Source organism: Thunnus albacares, chromosome 21, assembly GCF_914725855.1.
Source record: "Thunnus albacares chromosome 21, fThuAlb1.1, whole genome shotgun sequence".
NCBI classification, from domain to species: Eukaryota; Metazoa; Chordata; class Actinopteri; order Scombriformes; family Scombridae; genus Thunnus; species Thunnus albacares.
The window spans coordinates 10,690,135-10,709,240 of NC_058126.1; the positions used below are offsets into that span (position 1 = coordinate 10,690,135).

The 19,106-nt window shown below is 39.5% G+C and overlaps 2 protein-coding genes across 2 annotated transcripts; one reads left to right on the forward strand and one right to left on the reverse strand.

Moving 5' to 3' along the window:
* Window positions 1–1,127: 1,127 nt before the first annotated feature.
* Window positions 1,128–10,729, forward strand: arl8 (ADP-ribosylation factor-like 8). Its single transcript, XM_044339320.1, has 6 exons — window positions 1,128–1,553; window positions 4,732–4,792; window positions 4,888–5,035; window positions 6,653–6,736; window positions 6,932–7,083; window positions 8,761–10,729. The coding sequence occupies exons 1-6, from the start codon at window positions 1,508–1,510 to the stop codon at window positions 8,807–8,809; spliced, it is 540 nt and encodes a 179-aa protein (XP_044195255.1). The 5' UTR covers window positions 1,128–1,507; the 3' UTR covers window positions 8,810–10,729.
* Window positions 10,730–11,866: 1,137 nt separating this feature from the next.
* On the reverse strand, window positions 11,867–18,869 carry maf1b (MAF1 homolog, negative regulator of RNA polymerase III b). Its single transcript, XM_044339319.1, has 8 exons — window positions 18,328–18,869; window positions 17,175–17,263; window positions 14,703–14,834; window positions 14,433–14,595; window positions 14,213–14,334; window positions 13,985–14,104; window positions 13,256–13,348; window positions 11,867–13,115 (listed from the first exon to the last, which is right to left on the reverse strand). Exons 2-8 carry the CDS (start codon window positions 17,255–17,257, stop codon window positions 13,091–13,093), a joined length of 738 nt encoding a protein of 245 aa, XP_044195254.1. The 5' UTR covers window positions 17,258–17,263; window positions 18,328–18,869; the 3' UTR covers window positions 11,867–13,090.
* Window positions 18,870–19,106: the final 237 nt, after the last annotated feature.

Below are 19,106 nucleotides of genomic sequence, written 5' to 3' on the forward strand. Positions count from 1 at the left end.
TGATGATCTGTTATTGATTAATCTGTTGTTGATGTCATCTCTGTGTCACCTGGTTTTATATATATATATATATATATATATATATATATATATATATACATATATAAACAATTTGAAAAGCACTTTTAAAAAAATTACACAAACTTAATTAATTTCTAATTTTGTTATTATTAATGAGATGAGATGAGAATTAATAATATAACAATCAAATCAATGTTAAATATAAGGACCACAGGGTTGTTTGACAAGGATAAATGAGTTAATCAATCTTTTTTGACTGTTTTATTTATTTATCTATTTGTTTTTGTGTATGTGTGTAGATATGTACAGATGTGTGTGTATATATGTGTGTGTGTATGCATGTATATGTATATATGTATGTGTGTATATGTATATGCATCATAATACTATCTTGTTTTTTCTTTTCTTTCTTTTCACTTTATTTTATTTTTTCACTATAAAATATATAAATATTGAAAGCATGCTATAAGTATGAATGCTCACATATGATATGTAAATCGACATAAAATGCACTCCTTCAATATAGTATAAAAAAGAATATTACATAACTAATAATAAAAGCAAAATACCCATGAAAATTTATTGAGCACATATAAAAACGATTTGCATGATGAAAAAATCAAGATACTATTTGGAACCAAATATTATTCAAATGACCCAACATTTCTGCTCCACATGACTGCACTATTTACTGATGGGTTATGAGATATATATTTACAAGTTCTCCCTTTTCAAAAGCCTTGCCTCACTCTTTAAAATATAAAATCTCAGACATCTCAGCTTGAGAATAATTTTAAAAAGAGGAGGAGAAATTGCATTATCTTATCATCACTTTTTCCATGTGATTCAAATATTCAATGTATCTTTTTAATAAGATACTACAAACAACAACAAAAAAACTTGAGATTTGGGGTAGATTTTGAACATTTTTATTTATGTATGTGAAATTTGCCTAATAATAAAACTAAATGAGTCATATTTTTGTGAGACTTAAATTTATATCTTAAACCATGTCTGGAGGAGATCTTTAAACTAAAAAGAAAAGAAAAGAAAAGAAAACGCCAACGGATAACACGTCGTGACGCAATCACGTAACCGGAAGATAACTGAATAGTTGAGGTCGCTTTTTTCCCCGAGACACCAGCAGCAGCAGCTAACGGGCAGAAGAGAAGGAGCGGAGTCAACACTGTGCTGCCTCTCCTGTTTATACGATTTGCGGAGGCTTTAAAACCCCCTGAGGCACTCGATAAGAAGTCATCACACACATATGTTGCCTTAAAGCATCTTTTAACCTCGCGTTAGTCGCGTTTTAGATGTTACCGGGTCGCATGGAGTCGGTGTTGAAAAGGTCGGTGAGGTGTTTTGCGGACAAGAGATCATCCAGCTAATGTTAGCTAGCCGCAGCCAGCCGCGGACTGCACGGTGAGGACCTGACGGTGCTGCTGCCCACTCTACGGACGGACGGACATCGGTATCAGCTTGAACAATGGGCCTCATATTCGCCAAACTGTGGAGCTTCTTTTGTAATCAAGGTGGGTGTCGGTGAAATTGTTACCTCCCGCTAGCCGCTCAACCGAGGATAATGTGAACTGTTAGCATAAAGTGAGCAGCAAGACCCATAATAACAGATAAGCTAACTACATATCTCTGACTCTCATCTGAACCGCCTTTGTCTTAACTTGCAAGCCGAAATAACCACTCAAACTATGAGCTAGTTATTTATCCTCATCGATGGATGGTGAGCTAGTACAGCTCTAATAGTTAACACGTTTGTCAGTTTATTAAAGGGCAGTTTCACAATTTTTCAGGTCTGTCTGAAAACAACAATAACCAGGTGCTCAAATGAACACTGGAATATATTTCTCCTGCCATAATCATTCCTCCTGTTCATACTGGTCATCAGAAGATCCCTTCATAATGCACTTACAATGTAAGTGGACAAAATCCACAGTCCTCCTTCTGTGCAACAATGTATTTAAAAGTTTATCTGAAGCTAATATGATGCTTCAGTTGTCCAAATGAGTCAAATCAAATAGTTATCTTTCAACATTAGAGTCTTTTCAGTCCTAAAGTCCCTCATTTTGTAACTATATTTCCACCACAGCTCAACAGGGAAACACTAAGAGGGAATTTGTTGCTAAAAAGACTGTAAATGTGGCAGATATCCACTTGATATGACTAACTCAGACTGCTGAAGCCTCATATAAGCTTCAGATAAACTTTAAAATACATTTTTGCACACAATGACTGTGTGGACATATTGTGGATTTTGGCCTCCATCACTTACATTAAAACCACATTTGAAGGAGATCTTTTCATAGCCAGCATGAACAGGAGGAATGATTACAGCGAGGAAAAACCTCTTTCACTGTTCATATGTGCACCTGATTGTTGTTTTAAGACATACTTGAAAGGTTGTGAACTGATCCTTTTCAACAGCATGATTATCTTAATTATCTTAAGTCACAGTAAGTTAGCGGTTAAGCCTGCAAGAGCGTATTCATCGAGCTGTCAATCAGCTTTACCTTTCAGGACACCTCATGTTACATAACTTTTCCTTGACTTTCAAGAAAGCTGTTTAATGTAAATACTCTGATCCAGACTCTCTCTTTCTGCTGCATCAGCAATAATTTTACAGGCTTAAAGGGCACTCAGAAAACTGCAAAGCGGTTGAGCCAAGTTGAGCGTGAAGCAGTATAGATTTATGAATATAAATTTCTTTTTATGCAAACAGAATGACAGTAAGGCTACAGCTAACGATTATTTTCATTATCTATAAATCCGCTGATTACTGTCTCGATTCATCGATTAGTTGTTTGGTTCAGAAAATGTCGATCAGTGTTTCCTGACATCCTTTGTTTTGTTTTTTCCTGACCAACGGTCCGCAACCCAAAGATATTCAGTTTACTGTCATAGAAGACTAAAGAAATAAGAAAATATTCACATTCGAGAAGCTGGAATCAGAGAATTTGGATTTTCTTTCTTGAAAAATGACTCAGAATAGATAATCGACTAATCGTTGCAGCTCTAAATGACATATTTACTTGCAGCTTTATTGAGTAACATATTTTTATATGTCTCACGTACAAATAATGAGTCAGTTGTTGCTCAGTTAAACATTTATAAAGCCAAAAGATGTGTTAAATGAAGTATCCACTTGATATTCAGAGAGGATGATGATGAAGCTGAGGTTAAAGAAGGTGACAAACAACCTAGATAATCCCGTTCTGTTACCGTAACCCACCCGTATACCCTGCACATCTTTCACTCATGTTTCATCATCATGCTGTGAAATATTACAAAAAAAAATATTGTCTTCTGATTTCAAGCTGCAAGTAAAGGGGTTCGCAAATTCTCTCCAACAGAGAGGGTTTGTTTTTCTAAAGAACATCGAATCCTCTCTGATTAAATGTAAAGTATCCATCCACGTTTTTATAATTGGGACGTAGTTTTCTTCAAGTATGTGAGTATTATCTTTTCCTGCAATAAGGGAAAAGGTAAGATAGCGTTTCTGCCAGGTCCAGAGGATAACATGACATAGACAGAGTCCTACATCCATTCCCTAATTCTGGATTACACTGTTCCCAGTGTCGGATTTCACTCACTTAAAGAGATTACCTGCAAAGTCTGAGTAAAATCAATGGACAGAAGAGTAGTAGCTGATTGTGTGTAATCAACACGCTGTAATTAGATTATTAGAAAGCTACCTAATCAGACCAGAAGCACTGGTTTTTGGGGGGATGGCAGCTTGAGTGTGTCATGATGTTATGTTTATTGCTTTTGTCTATTCTGAAATAAAATTCTTGCTACAGAAAAGTGAGCATAAAAGCCCCGAGGTGCAGTTCAGAGACACGCACCAAGGCTTCGACGTCAAAGCTTGTCTCATGCAGCCAGTATTAAATTTGCATTTTATCACTGACTGACAATTACTGTGACCGTTTCAACTGCACAAGAAGCACATTACTGTTTTTAGAATTGCCGGACAAAGGAAGAAATAGTGAAGTATTCTGATGAGATTACAAATGTTTGGCAATCCAGCCGAATAAATCATTAACTACTAATACTGCTATGTAGTTGTTTTCAGCAACATAATAAACTTCAAAGCTGTCTGACTCATCGCATATTAGATTTGCTGTTAAAAAAAACATTTTTGTCTTCTCTGTTTCCATGAAATGATTATATGTTTGTCATAAAAGAACATAGTTTTGAAATTCTGCCTTGATGATCGCTGAATGAAACCAGCTGGCAACATGTTTAGTCTTGCTGGCAATTTAGGATCGTTGCAGGGTAGCTGCTCTGTATGGAAGCAATAGACACGCAACATCCTCCAAAACCCAGTATGGTGTACCAAGACTGTCAGAATTAGGAGCCCTCTGACCAGACTTCCTTCCTGCGTGACAGCCAGAGGCCTCAGAAGGTCGGAAAAGTCAAAGCACTAAAGTGGGATATTTTAGCATCTACGTGTCAACTCCGATTCTGCCTTTTAGTGTGTCTGCAGTCAAAGCCTTTACTGTTACAAACTGTGCTCGCTGGGTTTATGAATGACCAGAAGTCACTGTAGCTTGAGGAAGGAAATAAGTTTAACGTCTTTATGATTCTGAATCGGCAGCAGTGAACACCAGGAATGCATTGTACGGACTGAAACCAGACGTACGTCTTGCCACATGTCGTTTCACAGTGTGAGTTCATGAACTGTATTTGTTTTTGCAGAGCACAAGGTGATAATCGTAGGACTTGACAACGCAGGGAAAACCACTATACTCTACCAATTGTAAGTTTTTACTGTCACATTTACATTTACAGCCGGAATCTACCGAGTCGTCTTTGTGTCTTTTAATTAACCCTTTCATTCCCTTTTTCATCAAGTCTGATGAACGAGGTGGTTCACACGTCTCCCACCATCGGAAGCAACGTTGAAGAAATAGTGGTGAAGAACACTCACTTTCTGATGTGGGATATAGGAGGGCAGGAGTCTCTCAGGTCCTCCTGGAACACCTACTACTCTAATACAGAGGTGAGAAATACAAGCAACACAATCTAACACTATGAGTACACTTTTACGCTCTACTAGCAACACAATCAAACACTCGGAGTACACTTTAACGCTTTACTACTCCCTGGCAGATGAAGGGGGGGGGGGGGGGGGGAAGTATTGTCCAGCAGCCGTTTTCTTCCCGAGTGTGGCAGCTGGTGTGTTTGTTCAGAGCACAGACGGCAGTAGGGGCCGCCCAAAGTCAAAGGTCAGCCTTTCACAAAGGGGCCTGTCTGAAAAGCGGAGTGAGGGGTCAGCCTTTGCAATATTTCGGAGAAGGGAGAGAGAGAAAAGTGGAACGGGAGAGTCGAGGCATACGAGACCTCCAGAGAGAAACACGATTGTACTTCAGCACCAAATTTTAACAAGACACTTTTTCCTGTAGTTTCTCAGGCAGCATCCTTCACCCATTCACACCTCTTTTGACACACAAACCCCCGTGCACGTCATCGGACATTCAGCTGCAGTACAAGGCCACTGTTGTTTACACAATACCAGGCAAGCCTGAACATAATGTGTCCAAAATAAAAAGGTTGCTGTTCTTCAGCCCTTTTGATTACAGTCATAACCCTGGTCCCAATTGAAAAGTAATTTTACAACCAAAAAGTCAGAGTGAGTAGAAGTGATCCTTAACCAAAGTAACAGAAGATAAAGTGTCACAGGGGTTGAATCTGTATCTTTTGGATGATCAAATAAATTCAATCATTTAGTCACCAAGCATGTCACTGCTGATGTTTGTATCAATTGCTAGATGGTGAGAAAATTAGTCAGCAACTAGTTCAATAATTGATTAATTATTTAAGTCACTTTTCAAGCAAAAATGTCAAATAATTGCATGTTCCCGTCTCTCAGATGTAAGGACGTGCTCCCTTCTTGTTGCAGGTTATACATTGAAGACATGAACTTGGGCTTTAGAAAATTGTGATGGCCTTTTTTCACTTTTTCCTGCTGTCAGTAATAATAGCAAATAATGAAAATAGTTACAGCCTTAAATATTTTCAGCAGCACTAAAAGTGGTTAATGCAATGTTGATATTTGGTATTTGATGGATGTTTTTTGCTGCATCATATATGGAAACTTAAATGCAATAAATGATAGTGATATAACATCCAAGCATCTTTGTAGTGTATTTATGGCTCAGAGAGAGCTAGAAACCATAAATATTTATTACAATAGACTTGCTATAAGAGTTACTAGGAGCCCTACCGTTTCTATAGTAACTTGTGTTCACCCTTTCATTCCCAAGCCGAGCATTGTCAAAACTCTGTGGCTGTAAGCCGGGTCACAGTCAGGTTGAATAACGCGTGTCGACCCGTCGGCTCGTATTGCAAAACGCGTCTTCTTCCCAGGTCGTTGTCATGGTTTGATTGGTGTCTCTCACATCTGTCCTAAATTAACGTGCCTTTGGTCTTTTGTCATACAGATCGCTCTCTCGTATTCAAACGGGGCTATTAGCATAGCTGTCACCAGCGCCCTTTTGTGAGGCCCTTGGCCCGGAAATACCCACCCGCTGTGTCGCATTGCATTGCTGTAAATGTCCTTTTTTTTAAAAAAAAAAAAAGCGGTTGCTCTGTGTGATTTTTGCCTCCTTCTCTGCAGTTTGTCATTCTGGTGGTGGACAGCACAGACAGAGAGAGGCTGGCCATCTCTAAAGAGGAGCTCTACAGGATGTTGGCTCATGAGGTAAAACACTCATCTTTGTATGACCATAAGGAAACATTACACACAACTGACTGTTTTTATAATGGGCATTGATTTTCCGCTAAGGTTAGCCCTTTCCACCCGGCTCCATTGTTTAGAGCTTGTGGTTCAAAAGGTGACAGAGAGCTGCGTTATGGTTTCATTGTTCTCTACGCTCCTCCTCTGACTCCCCCTCAGGACCTGCGAAAAGCAGCTGTGTTGATATTTGCCAATAAGCAGGATATGAAGGACTGTATGTCTGCAGCGGAGATCTCCAAATACCTCACCCTGAGCTCCATCAAAGACCACCCCTGGCACATACAGTCCTGCTGCGCACTTACAGGAGAAGGGTAAGAGATTTCTGTGGATACTATAGATTCTGTGGCAGGCGGCGAGGCACACAGAGTGACACGATCAGCAGAGTTTTAATTAATTCAAGCATTAGACATTGATTAAATTCCATCAAGATGCCGACGCTGTCCAACTGCCAAACAGAGCGTGAGTCACAGTGAGTGTACAGATGGTTTTTAATTGATTCTTCTCAAGGAAGCAGATTATAATTAATACCATGTTCCTCATGCAAGACATCGATCAATGAGAGGAATAACAAAACAAAAACAGAGTCGCATGCGTGCAGTGTGTGACTGCTCGTCGTGTCAGAGTTTGTGTCGGATGAAGAATACCAAATGATTGGAGCTGCAACGATTAGTCGATAAACAAAAAAATCTTGTCGCCAACTGTTTTGTTAACCAGTTTATGGTTTGAAGTATTTTTTTGAGGAAATTTTCTGGTACCAGTGTCTCAAATGAATATAATGTAATATAAATGTCTTCTATGATAGTAAACTGATTATCTTTGGGTTGTGGACTGTTGTTCGGGACAAAACAAGACATTTGAGGACGTCATCTCGGCCTTTGGGAAACAGTGATTGTTCAATTTCTTACATTTTATAGACAGCACATCTAATTGATTAATTAAGAAAATAATTGACAGGTTAATAGATGATGAAAAGAAGTGTTGGTTGGTATTTGTGACTGACTTCCAGAGCTTCAAAAAGTTTTGCAGCTCAATTATTGACTGAAGTGATACAGATGTACATAAATGTGATAACAAGAGAGGAGACTAACTGAGAGAAACACACACTAGAAAGATCACAAGTAAGGGAACATTTCCACTGAACATGAAGTGATAAGGTCATGAAAGTAATATTTCTCTTATCACATTACACTGCAACTCATATGAAATGTATAATGTAATGTTATGAAAATATCAACAAAGTTAAAACACAAGTCCACAGTGAATGCTGGGCCTACACTACACCAATGAGATGCAACTAATGATTATTTTCATTATGATTAATCTGCTAGTTATTTTCTTGTTTTGTCAAAAATGTCAATAAGACATTGGAAAAATGGTCATTATAATTTCCCACAGCCTTCTTTTTCTTTTCTTTTTTTGTCCGACCAACAGTCCAAAACCCAAAAGTATTCGGTTTCCTATCATGTATGACAAAGAAAAGCAACACATTCTCACATTTGAGAGGCAGAAACCAGCAAAAGTGTGGTATTTCTGCTTTAAAAACAGACAAAAACAAAATATCAGATATGTTATATATGTGAATATCAAAATAGCAAAATAGTTGCAGATTATCTTTCTGTCAATCGACTTGCACAACACCTTTTATTAGTTATTTTACTGACATACTGCACAATAATTTGAGTATTATATATTAAAAATAAGAACAACACATAAGCTTCTTGGACTTTTTTTTTTTTTTTTTTTTTTTACTGCATATGAGATTGAAACAATAACATCAGTGAAGTGTCGTGAGTTTGAAGAGCTGCTATGACTTCTGTAAACCACCAGATGTCACTGTGTCCTCTGCATTGAAAGCCCCAAAGCTTCATAAGGCTTCATCTGCACATCAGGAGAATATCATTGCTTTAACAATAATTATAACACACAGTTGTTGTCATTAAGTTCACGTCATTGAAATATATCTTTCCTCCACTTTGTTTTTTTCTCAGCTTATGCCAAGGTCTTGAGTGGATGACCTCCAGGGCCGGACTCAGATAGCCCTTCCTCCGCCGTCGATGGCCTCACTACCTGCACCACCCACACGGTGGCACAACAGCTTATTGGCTTATTGTTACTTTTTATTTTTTTAAATGACAAAGTTGGACTTTGACCTCTGCAGACGGCGCAGGAACGGGAGCACTGACGCTCGGCTCTTCCACCCACAGCGGAGCCAGTTCTCCTCCCCCAAATCACGGACGAGACCGTGACCAGAACTGATTAAAACCGACCTGGTTACGGAACGTCACTACTACAGTAAAGGAGAAGAAGAAGAAAATAAATTTCAGTGAGACTCATTTTACAGTTCGTCCGAGTGCGAGGCAGGGCTGCACTGGACACTGATCATTATCACTACATACATATCATGTTACATTTCACCGTATCGTACCAGAGTGTGCCATAAACGTCACTTGGATGCCCAGTTTGGGGAAAATATGGTGCAGCTTGATGATTTTTTGTTTGTTTTTGTCTCTATATAAGTTCATGTACAGGTACAATTTTGACAGGACAAGCAAAGGGATTGCAAGCAGTATTGTAAAAACTGGTTTTTGATGGGAATGGTGGCACAAAAGTTCTGTTCGAGTTTTGCAAAACAATGTCATGATTTAATTTTTACGTTCTCAATCTTCGCACAGCTATGGACATCTGTTACATTATGTCTTCAGTTTCATAAGCTACATCATTGGTGGTTACTCTCACACTAGGAGTTATCGGTGCCGTATTAAAATGTGGTCAAACGTGAAATCTCCCTCCCTTCTTAACTTCGAGCCCGTACTTGCACGTTAATTGAGCCAAAATGGTGTAGATTCAGAGTGTTGGCATGCAAATGTTTCCTTAAACCTTGACCTTCTTGAACAAACTCAGCCATTCATCCATTCAGTTTTGCAAAGCGCTAATTGGCTGCGACACCATTTCAAGTACAAAGCTCAGTTTTAATAACAGTATTTTAAATTGAGACACTATATTTTGTCAATGATGCTTTATGAGTTTTATTTAATTTTATTCTTTTATATTTTTTTTTTTGCTTTTATAGACTTGTCAGACAGTGCTTAAAGGCAAGTTAGCATCTAGCTCTGTTTTGTATTAACAGATGATAATTGGTGCTGTGCGAGTGCGTGTGGCCGACTGCATCCTAATATAAAGATTTTGTTAATTTTCTGCAGCCATTTTGGCGCATATTCCTCTTTAAACGGTTTGTACTTTTAAAACAAAGGGATCAGAATAAGCCAGCATGAAGCAAAACCCTTGAGGCAGCATCAGAGCTCTTGTCGGACTTGAACGGCACCAAGGGGGTCAGGATCCCCCTGTACTAAATGTGCCACTACATATATATCTCCTCAACCACTTGGACTGAGTTTCCGATGGTTTAGTAGCATTAAGATGATCTTAACTCAATATTTTGGCCGTCATATAGGTACAATACTTGATCCTCAGCCTTAACCATGCTGTTCTGAGTGTCTGGAGGACTTTGTGTGTATGAATCTGACATTCTGCTCATGATTTTTTTTTTTTTTTTTACCCTTTTTTCCCCTTTTTGATGATCAGGTTTGGTATAGATCTATGCACGTGTCACTTTGAAACCTTGTGTACCTCCTGCAAGTTCCTCAGCGGCCAAAACGGGTGCGAGGATGAAAAGGAGGTGCATGAGTTTCACTGTTGAATCAACAAGGTGATGAAAAGGTGTCCATCTCAGTCAGGGAGTGCCTCTGGGTCTCTAGAATATGTGTTGTGGGACAAAGTGTTTTACATGAACAGGGAAAAGGGTTGAACTTTTGAAGCATTAAGGTTCAAGTTTACAGCTTTTACCTTGATCTCACAAAGCAAGGGAAGTGATCATATTCTCAGTGTGGTGACGTGTAGTCTGGGTCATGTACTGTAACACACTTTTCATCTTCATTAAAAGTTTGTTTTGAACTCTGAGCCTGTGTTCTTCTTTTTGTTTACTTTGTGGTTATTACTGGCCAAAAGGTTGCAGTTTATATTGAAATTCAAAGTCCCTCTCCACTCAAAAATATGTTTTTCTTCTTGTTCCTACAGTTGGATGTCACAGAGTATTTTATGTCTTTATACATATCTGGAGATTTATAGCAGTTCAAGTCCAGTAAATAACCTTAAATGGTACAAAGTACACAGAGAGGTAAAAAAACAAAGTTAAGGTGACCAAAAACTGAAAAAATAATGTAAATTTCAGTTATCAAAAAGGGGTTTTTCAGAGATCAAGTAAGGGGTTAACAACTCACAGCTTTTCTGCTGCAATGGATGTAAATTGAGCCTTGAAAGTTGATGCAAACTATTCCTACAACTTTTGTTGACAATTTACTCTGTTTGTATGAAGGCATTAAGGAGGAAGCACGATGGTCCGGGGCTCTTTTGCTGGATCCAGAGTTGGTGACTTGCACCCTGGAACAAAAGAGCTATCACAGTAGAGCTGCAACCACCATCTCTTTATCGCCAACTATTGGATTAACTGCCAAGTATTTTGATAATTGATGAATTGTTTGGAGTCATTTTTTTAAGAAAAAGATTCTCTTATTCGAGCTTCTCAAATTGTATTTTATATTTAAATAATATTTTCTGGTTTCTTTAGTCCTCTGACAGAGAACTGAATATCTTTGTGTTGTGGACAAAGAAGACACTTGATGTTATCTTGGGCTTTGGGAAGCAGTGGTTTAGATTTTTCACCATTTTCTGGCATTTTATGGACCAAACAACTAATCGATTAATTGAGAAAATAAATGACAGATTAATGGATAATGAAAATAATTGTTAGTTGCAGCCCTATACCACAGTCATGCAACACCCTCTAGTCTACACCTGGCTGGTCAGTAAGCTTCAATTGATGGGACAGCCAGACGGTGGCTACTTTAATGAGTCAAAAATTTAGCTAAGATTATTTTTATCTCAAAATTGTATTTGTTGAACAGTACACAGACATTAAACCATATGAATTTCAATAAAAACACGAAAAATCAAGGTATAATGTAACTCTTGACTGGTGGTGTATTTGTTGTTTTAGATCGGAGTAAAAGGAAAACAGCGGGACACGTTTCAGACGGGTCTGATTCAAACAACCAGTTTATTCACATCTGTAATATATCAGCCAATCAAAGCACAGAGCAATCAAGAAAGACACACAACTCCTACCCACTTGTAAGGAACGTAAAGAGGAGCGTCTCAACTTCTAAAAAATATTGTAGAACATATCAGCCGTTTTTATGTTAAGATTTTTTTTGTTTTTTTTACCTCTAAAATTTTACTATACATTCACTTTCAATGAAGCCTTTGCACTGAGGTAATGCGCAAAGAAAAACACTGTCAGGACAGACATTTAGAAATCGGGATTAACTGGGAACAATGAAAAAATACTGGACATAAAGACGACATATAAAAGGAAACAACAAACTGGGTAATCGTGGACTGAAGCAACACATCTGATGAAAGCTGATATGTTTTCAAAGCTGCAACTCTGGAGCCAATAGTACTGTTATCCTTGGCAGTGCCCTCTTGTCCGATAAGTAGTGATGAGCGTTCGCAGTATTAAGATCCAATGATACAAATTATAAATGCAGTGGGTTTTTTTTTTTTTTTTCCTTTTCCAGATTTCAAACTCAGTGCTAAAAAAAGTTCTCACAGTAACGTCACTGTCACAAAGAAAAAGCAACACACAAAAAAATAGCAAACTATGAACAAAGGGATGAGTTCTCGGCTGATCAGTGTATCAGTCTTTTCGTGGACCCAGCCCAGCTTCCCACATAGGAACATTATAAACTTTTATCTGCGTCAGTCTTTGTTAATGCTGGTGTTGTCTGGACTCCTCGAGGCTCGTGGGAATTTGACATCACATGCAAGAAACTTTGTCTTTCTTGCCCACACGTCTCCATAACGGGACCTACTTCTGTTTAAGGGTCCATGAAGTGGTCTCCTTGGAGATGTGGCAGATGTAGAGGCGTCCATGTGTGTGTGTGTGTGTGTGTGCTGTTACTGAGCCAGGAGCGTAGGGTCAAAAAAAACAACAAAAAAAAAACAAACTGGAGATCGAAGAAGCTTAAAAGTTACCGCGGGGTCTTTAACAAAATGTTCACCGCCTTACGGCACACAATCCACCGCCAGCAGGAGAGAGGGCTTCAAACATGCATTAGTCTAAAAAGTGTGAAAATGGCTTTGGATGAGGCAGCGAAATCCCAAACACAAAAAGAAAAAGGTAGATGAGGGAGCGAAGAATGGGATCGAAGGAGGAACAGCCTAGATATTCTTTGGCCGAGGTGCGTCATCCGGGAAGATTCACACGCACAGAGCTCTGGGGCACCTGAGAGAAGAGGAGAAAAAAGTGTCAATAACAGCACCTAGACACAAAATCTGCCACCTGCATCCTTTCTATCTGCACTACAGGTAGTCACATACAATCCAGCAAACTCAGGAAAGACACTGGATGGTAATCAGTCTAACCTGTCCTCAGTGAAGCCGTCCATTTCCTCCTCGTCATCCAGCTCCATGTCCAGCTCGTTGTCGAGACAATCGCGGCCATAACCACTCAGGACGCTGCAGGTATGAAAGAGTTTTATATCAAATCAGACACGAGGAAGTTTCATATTTGTTGGATATTTATGGAGAAGATTCTATATTTATTTCCTATTTCTATTCTATTTGAGTGTTGCACAAATTATGTTACTCTTGTATGCATGCGGCTCACATTTCAGTTAAATCTGCGCAATCTAGAACCTCAGCATGTTAAACATAAATTCATAACGAGTGAAAACGAGTTAAAAGCATCTGCCGACATTTTTACCTCAGAAACGTACTGTGATCTGTCAAGCAGATATACTGCTGTCACAGATGATGAGGAGCTCAAAAAGACAGTCTGAAAAATGCTAAATGCTGGAGAAAATCGCTTTAACGCTTCCAACAGCTTGACGGGAGAGAGTGTGAGTGTGTGACGGAACAGACAAGCTACACGAATGTGGGATTTATGTTCTGCTCAAGTATTTCACTTTTGTGAAAGAAAAGTTTCAAGGTTTACGCTCTTCTGCTTGGATAAACAGTATCTTAGGGAAACTTATCGATCGATCGATAAACCACATATTGATCTATAAACATAATGTATATCTGTCATACTGTATTTTAGGAATCTGTGATGTTACGTGGATGAGTGATGATGATGATGATGAGGCTGCTGACCTGACGGAGCGGCATGTGAGGAACACAATCCTCTTGAGCTTCTTGTTGTAGAAGAAGTAGTTGAAGGACCAGAGGCTCCCTTCTTCACCGAAAGGGTCTGAGTCCAGATCAGGGTTGTAGCTGACAACAAATACAGACGTTAAGCTTCACACCTAAACATTTCTCCTCAGTATAAATAATCCGCTACATAATACAAATTAGCATGTGCTTGTGCATTCACACCCCTACCTGTAAAAGTCACAGCCCTGCAGGTTGATCTCCTGGTCGATGGCGTTCCACAACTCCGGACCCAGAGAGTTGAACTCTTCCCCCACAGCTGAGAACAAGCTGCTGTTTACTGCGTTAGCCACCTGTAGAGGAATCACATTATTGTTTAACAAATGTACATTTATCTCTCACATGGAACATCTCTACTCAGCTCCATAGAACTACGGAGCGGCATACTGACCCAGTTGAGACTTGGTTCCCGGCTGAACTCGTGGGCCCGCGCCGCGGTGAAGTCATAGTCCGGCCTGAAGGACTCGTTGAGCGTGGTGATGAGGTAGAATAAAGTCTTCCTGCAACACTTGTCACTCAGAGGGTTCTCCCCATCCTCAACGCTCTTCCCCAGTCTGCACAGAACACAGAAAACAACATTTAAAGTCTTTTTGCTGATCTGAAATCACACTCTTGTCTCCATCCTGCAGTGTTGAAAATGTCTGTGGGCTGCAGTACTCACTGTGAAGGGCTGGTGGCGCTGGTGGACTGAGGGGGAGATAGAGCCTCCAGGATGTGTGGCTCCCCCTCCTGGCAGAACTGCTTGAACATGTGTTTATCATCCCCTGCCATTTTACAGGAGTAGCTCTCGATCCTGCAGGGCAGAAATAATGTTGCATCTCATTAGTGATCGATATTTGTGCATTAAATTAAATAAATGTGTTGTCAATATAATACTGGGAGAGCCAGACTTTTGCTCCTGATGAGTGAAAATGTTGGTCAAAGTCTACTTTAGCAGCCCATTAGGCTTAAATACACTTGTAAACAACACACAGGGGGCAAATCATGATATTTTAATACACTTTATCAACTATATAAAGCCTCATAAATGTCTGATTTCATTCCTCTCTCTTTTCAGCTATGTGTGCACTCTTTGCAGCTGTATTATTTGCGAAAATATAAACATCAGATCTAACTTGGTATTGGCATCATCACAACAAGATCTCTTTGACCAGATAGCCCATGACTTTCCACTGGGAACCACACCTGCACAAACATCTGACACAACAAGTCAGTGCGAGCATTTCCTCGCATGCTCTTTCATGTTTCTGGGTCAGACGCCACTGTATACAGACATATGAGCGCAGCAGACCGATGTGCAGTTGTTTATTTTGCCCCCACCCACGTAGAGGTTATGCAAGAGCAAAAGGTTGTGCAACTTAAGATAGACTGACTAAAGACCCTCGCTGGCCTTGCCAACCTAATTATAGGGACATCGAACTGCAGAGGACACCGTGATGGAAATAACTGCCCTGGTTTTCCACTCACACACACAACACAGCTGACCTGGCAGGCAAAACATTGGGCAACCAGATGGCAAGACACTGGAGCTCAGTGAAGGTTATGAACGCAGATTATTTTTTAAAAAGCTACAACAGCAACAAGCTGTTAGCAGCTGTGCATAACTCTGACCACAGCCCACAAACATATTTATTTTTGTACTTCTGTTGCATCTTATTATATTGTATCTTTTGCACCTTTACACTGAACACTGGCTGTGTTTCTTCAGTCTTTTTCCACACGTTTTGTGAAGCACTTTGTCACTTTTGTTAAACGTGTACAAACAAAATTGATTATTACTGTTACTTTTACTGTTTGATTGAATTTTTTGCACATGTTACAAAAATCTAAATCATACATTCGTGCATTCTCAGTTGAAGTCTGCAGCTTGGAAACGACTGCTGCCTCGCTAATCCACTAAGCAGCCTAAACACCAGCAGCCTTGGCAGCTGCAGCACTCGACTATCATGTTGTATTCCTGTGTGTGTGTTTATTTGTGCATGACATATACTCTTATCACAAACACACACTTCTCACAACGGTCTCGAAAATAGCCAGAGTGGTGTGAGAGGACACCGTCTTGTGCGTCACTCTAGGTCAACACCAGTACAGAAGCTTTAGTTTCACCAACCCACACTCAAAACCCTGCGCTCAGACTGGGCTGCATAACTCCACAACCCACTGCCCTTTATGTAACCGCGCTGTTACTGTAACTGCCAAGGCCTGCTGAAGCCTTACATAACCTTAAAACACAATGTTTCTAAGGGTTTGCCTTTATTAAGTCAAAAAGTATTAATAGTTATCTATTAACTTTCAGTACAGGCCCTGAATGTAGACTTCTAGTTCAGGACTCTTATCAAAATATTGCATAACATGCAGGTGCTTGTTTGCTCTACTACCCCCATGTGATCTCTGGAGCAGCCGCACCTCTCACAACCTATATTCTCATTTCATGACATCACACCTGACAAGATTTTTCCTGTATATGGAAAACTACAGCAACTACAGAGGTTCTTACTTTGGCATAAACACAAAGTCCTGAGTCTGAAGTCTAAGAGCTGTGTTGATGACACCAAGTCAGCACTACTGAAATAGAAGCTGTAAAGCTGTTTACAAACACCTCAAGAGGTGACTGGTACATGCTTCACCCCAGGGCCCATGGGCTGTGTATTTTGTATGTGTTTGTATGTTTCTGTGCAAACACTCAAGAACTATGGCTGAAGTTTGAGTAATGTAGGGCTGCAACTGACAATTATTTTTATAACTGATTAATCGTCTGGTCTGTAAAATGTCAGAAGACAGATAATGGTCAACCTAAAATCTAAGACCAAAAAAGCAGCAAATTATCATATTTAAGAACCTGGGAAAATCTAAATTTGGGCATTTATACCAGTTGTTGTCTTCAAATGTCTATTTTTGTCTGACCCACAGTCTGAAACCCAAATATATTCAAGTGTCTATCATGTAAGACAAAGAAAAGCATCAAATTCTCTCATGTGAGAAGCTGACACCAGCAAATGTTCGGTATAAAAAAAAATTATCAAAGTAGTTGCCAAATAATCTTCAAGGAAACGCCCTCCTCTAAGATTTTAAAAACACTCCCAGTGAAGTGGTGTCAACAAGTAGATGTTCATGTTGCAACTATGACCGTTACCTGCCAAGGATGCGAGACTCCCCTGTTTCAACACACAGCCGAGAGCTGAGGGCTTCAAAACTGGAGTTTTCCAACAGTTTCATTGCTGTCTGTGAAACACAAGAATGAAACATTAGCCAACAGTCAAGTTAGGAGAGTAAACAGACTTCTCTTCAGTGATGGAAAGTACATTTACTCAAATACAATTTTGAAATACTTGTACTTTGAGTATTTCCATTTTATGCTACTTTATACTTCCACTTCACTACATTTCAGAGGGAAATATTGTACTTTCTACTCCACTACATTAATTTGACAGCTTTAGTTACTTTCAGATGAAGATTTGACACAATGGATAATATAACAAGCTTTTCAAGTACAACACATTGTTAAAGATGAAACCAGTGGTTTCCAATCTTTTTGGCTTTTGACGTCTTACAAAAAGCAGTGTGTAGTCGGGGTCATGTTTCAGATGTCTATGAGTTGTTAACAGCTCCATCAAATAGTGATCTTTCCTTTTAAACCTCTCACATGGTTTCATTTCAATAAATCTTCAAATGATCTAATATTTCACCAAAAATCAAAGATTAGAGAAAAAGTCCAAACACTGAAGACATATTTGTGTATCAGAACTTTTCTTCTTTTCTCTCCCATTAATCATCTCACGACCCCTCAGAGTTATCTGGTGACCCTTTGGAGGGGCATGACCCCTAGGTTGAGAACCACTGGACTAAACTAGCTAACTGTATATAAAGAAGTTCAAACGAGCTGCACCTCCAGCAGCTACAACAGTAACATGGTACTTACAAACTGATGCTTCAGCATTAATAATCCAATGATGTCATATATAATAATATATCAGTCAGAGGGACCAAACCACTACTTTTACTGCAATATTTTAACTATATCAAGCTGCTAATACTTATGTACTTTAATTTAGGTAGGATTTTTCATGCAGAACTTTTATTTGTAATGGAGTGCGCCTAAAATACCAGAGAAACAACTGTGGTCAGTGTAATTAATTAGCTGCAGCGCCCCGTGAGGTCAAATTTAAGATAAAAACAGTTTCCTCTTTTTGTGGCTAAGCCCCAGCCCCTCCCCCACCCTGTTCATACGAAGTTGACAAATCGTCTTCCTGGTTCAGTACATCGATATTACACAACAACTGACTTACCGAGCAATACTCCCAGCACAGGCAGAAAACAACGGGTACAAAAGCGAAGCTGTGGGCTGTAGAAACTCTTCTTTTTAACCTCTAACGGCTCCCTCGGTGACGGTTTGTTGACCAGCTAACGTTAGCCTGTTAGCTCGCTAGTTAACTGTTACGCTCCTGTCTTCACTTCACAACAGAGCTTTTAATTCGCACTCGCGTTTAAGCATCTTACAGAAGCACTCGGTCGAGAATGAATTATTCTGAGGCCTTTTAAATTTATAGAGAAGCTACTCTTTCCGATTAAATGCGATGAGATTAAATCCAAAGACTGTTGGCGTCCGTCGGAGTCTGTCTGCAGCGGCATCCCTTTCGATTTCACAAAGGCTTTGTATTAGCTAGATCAAGTCGCCTTTTTATAAGCGACTCGATCAGAAAAGCAGCAGTTGGCGAGCTATCGAGACTAAAATTTTTTACCAATACGAGCCAAGGTTGCTGTAAATCGTCGATAACCTCAACAACACCTCTATTCTCATCAAAACAACGGAATCCACTGTACGGCAAAGCCCAGCCCCTTTTAATTTATATAGACTTGGATGACGCACACCCCTACTTTATGAAAGCGCTCTTCTGATTGGCTGTTTTACACGTCCATATAAGTGACAGCTCTCATGATTGGTTAAAGGTTTCTTCGGCCTGCCCCCTAGCTGGAGCTGTGTCTATTGTCTGGACTTGCCTATTTACCAGAGACCGACAGCTGAAACAAGAAATACAAATTTTTAATGTTTTTTTTAATGTTGTTG

Excerpts from the sequence above, each read along its gene's own strand:
- maf1b (XM_044339319.1), bottom strand. The coding sequence starts at position 17,257 with ATGAAACTGTTGGAAAACTCCAGTTTTGAAGCCCTCAGCTCTCGGCTG. Across the intron at positions 14,835-17,174 it reads GAGTCTCGCATCCTTGGCAG|GATCGAGAGCTACTCCTGTA; the intron begins GTAACGGTCATA and ends TCTGCCCTGCAG. Across the intron at positions 14,596-14,702 it reads AGCGCCACCAGCCCTTCACA|ACTGGGGAAGAGCGTTGAGG; the intron begins GTGAGTACTGCA and ends TGTTCTGTGCAG.
- arl8 (XM_044339320.1), top strand. The coding sequence starts at position 1,508 with ATGGGCCTCATATTCGCCAAACTGTGGAGCTTCTTTTGTAATCAAG. Across the intron at positions 6,737-6,931 it reads ACAGGATGTTGGCTCATGAG|GACCTGCGAAAAGCAGCTGT; the intron begins GTAAAACACTCA and ends ACTCCCCCTCAG. Across the intron at positions 7,084-8,760 it reads TGCGCACTTACAGGAGAAGG|CTTATGCCAAGGTCTTGAGT; the intron begins GTAAGAGATTTC and ends TTTTTTTCTCAG.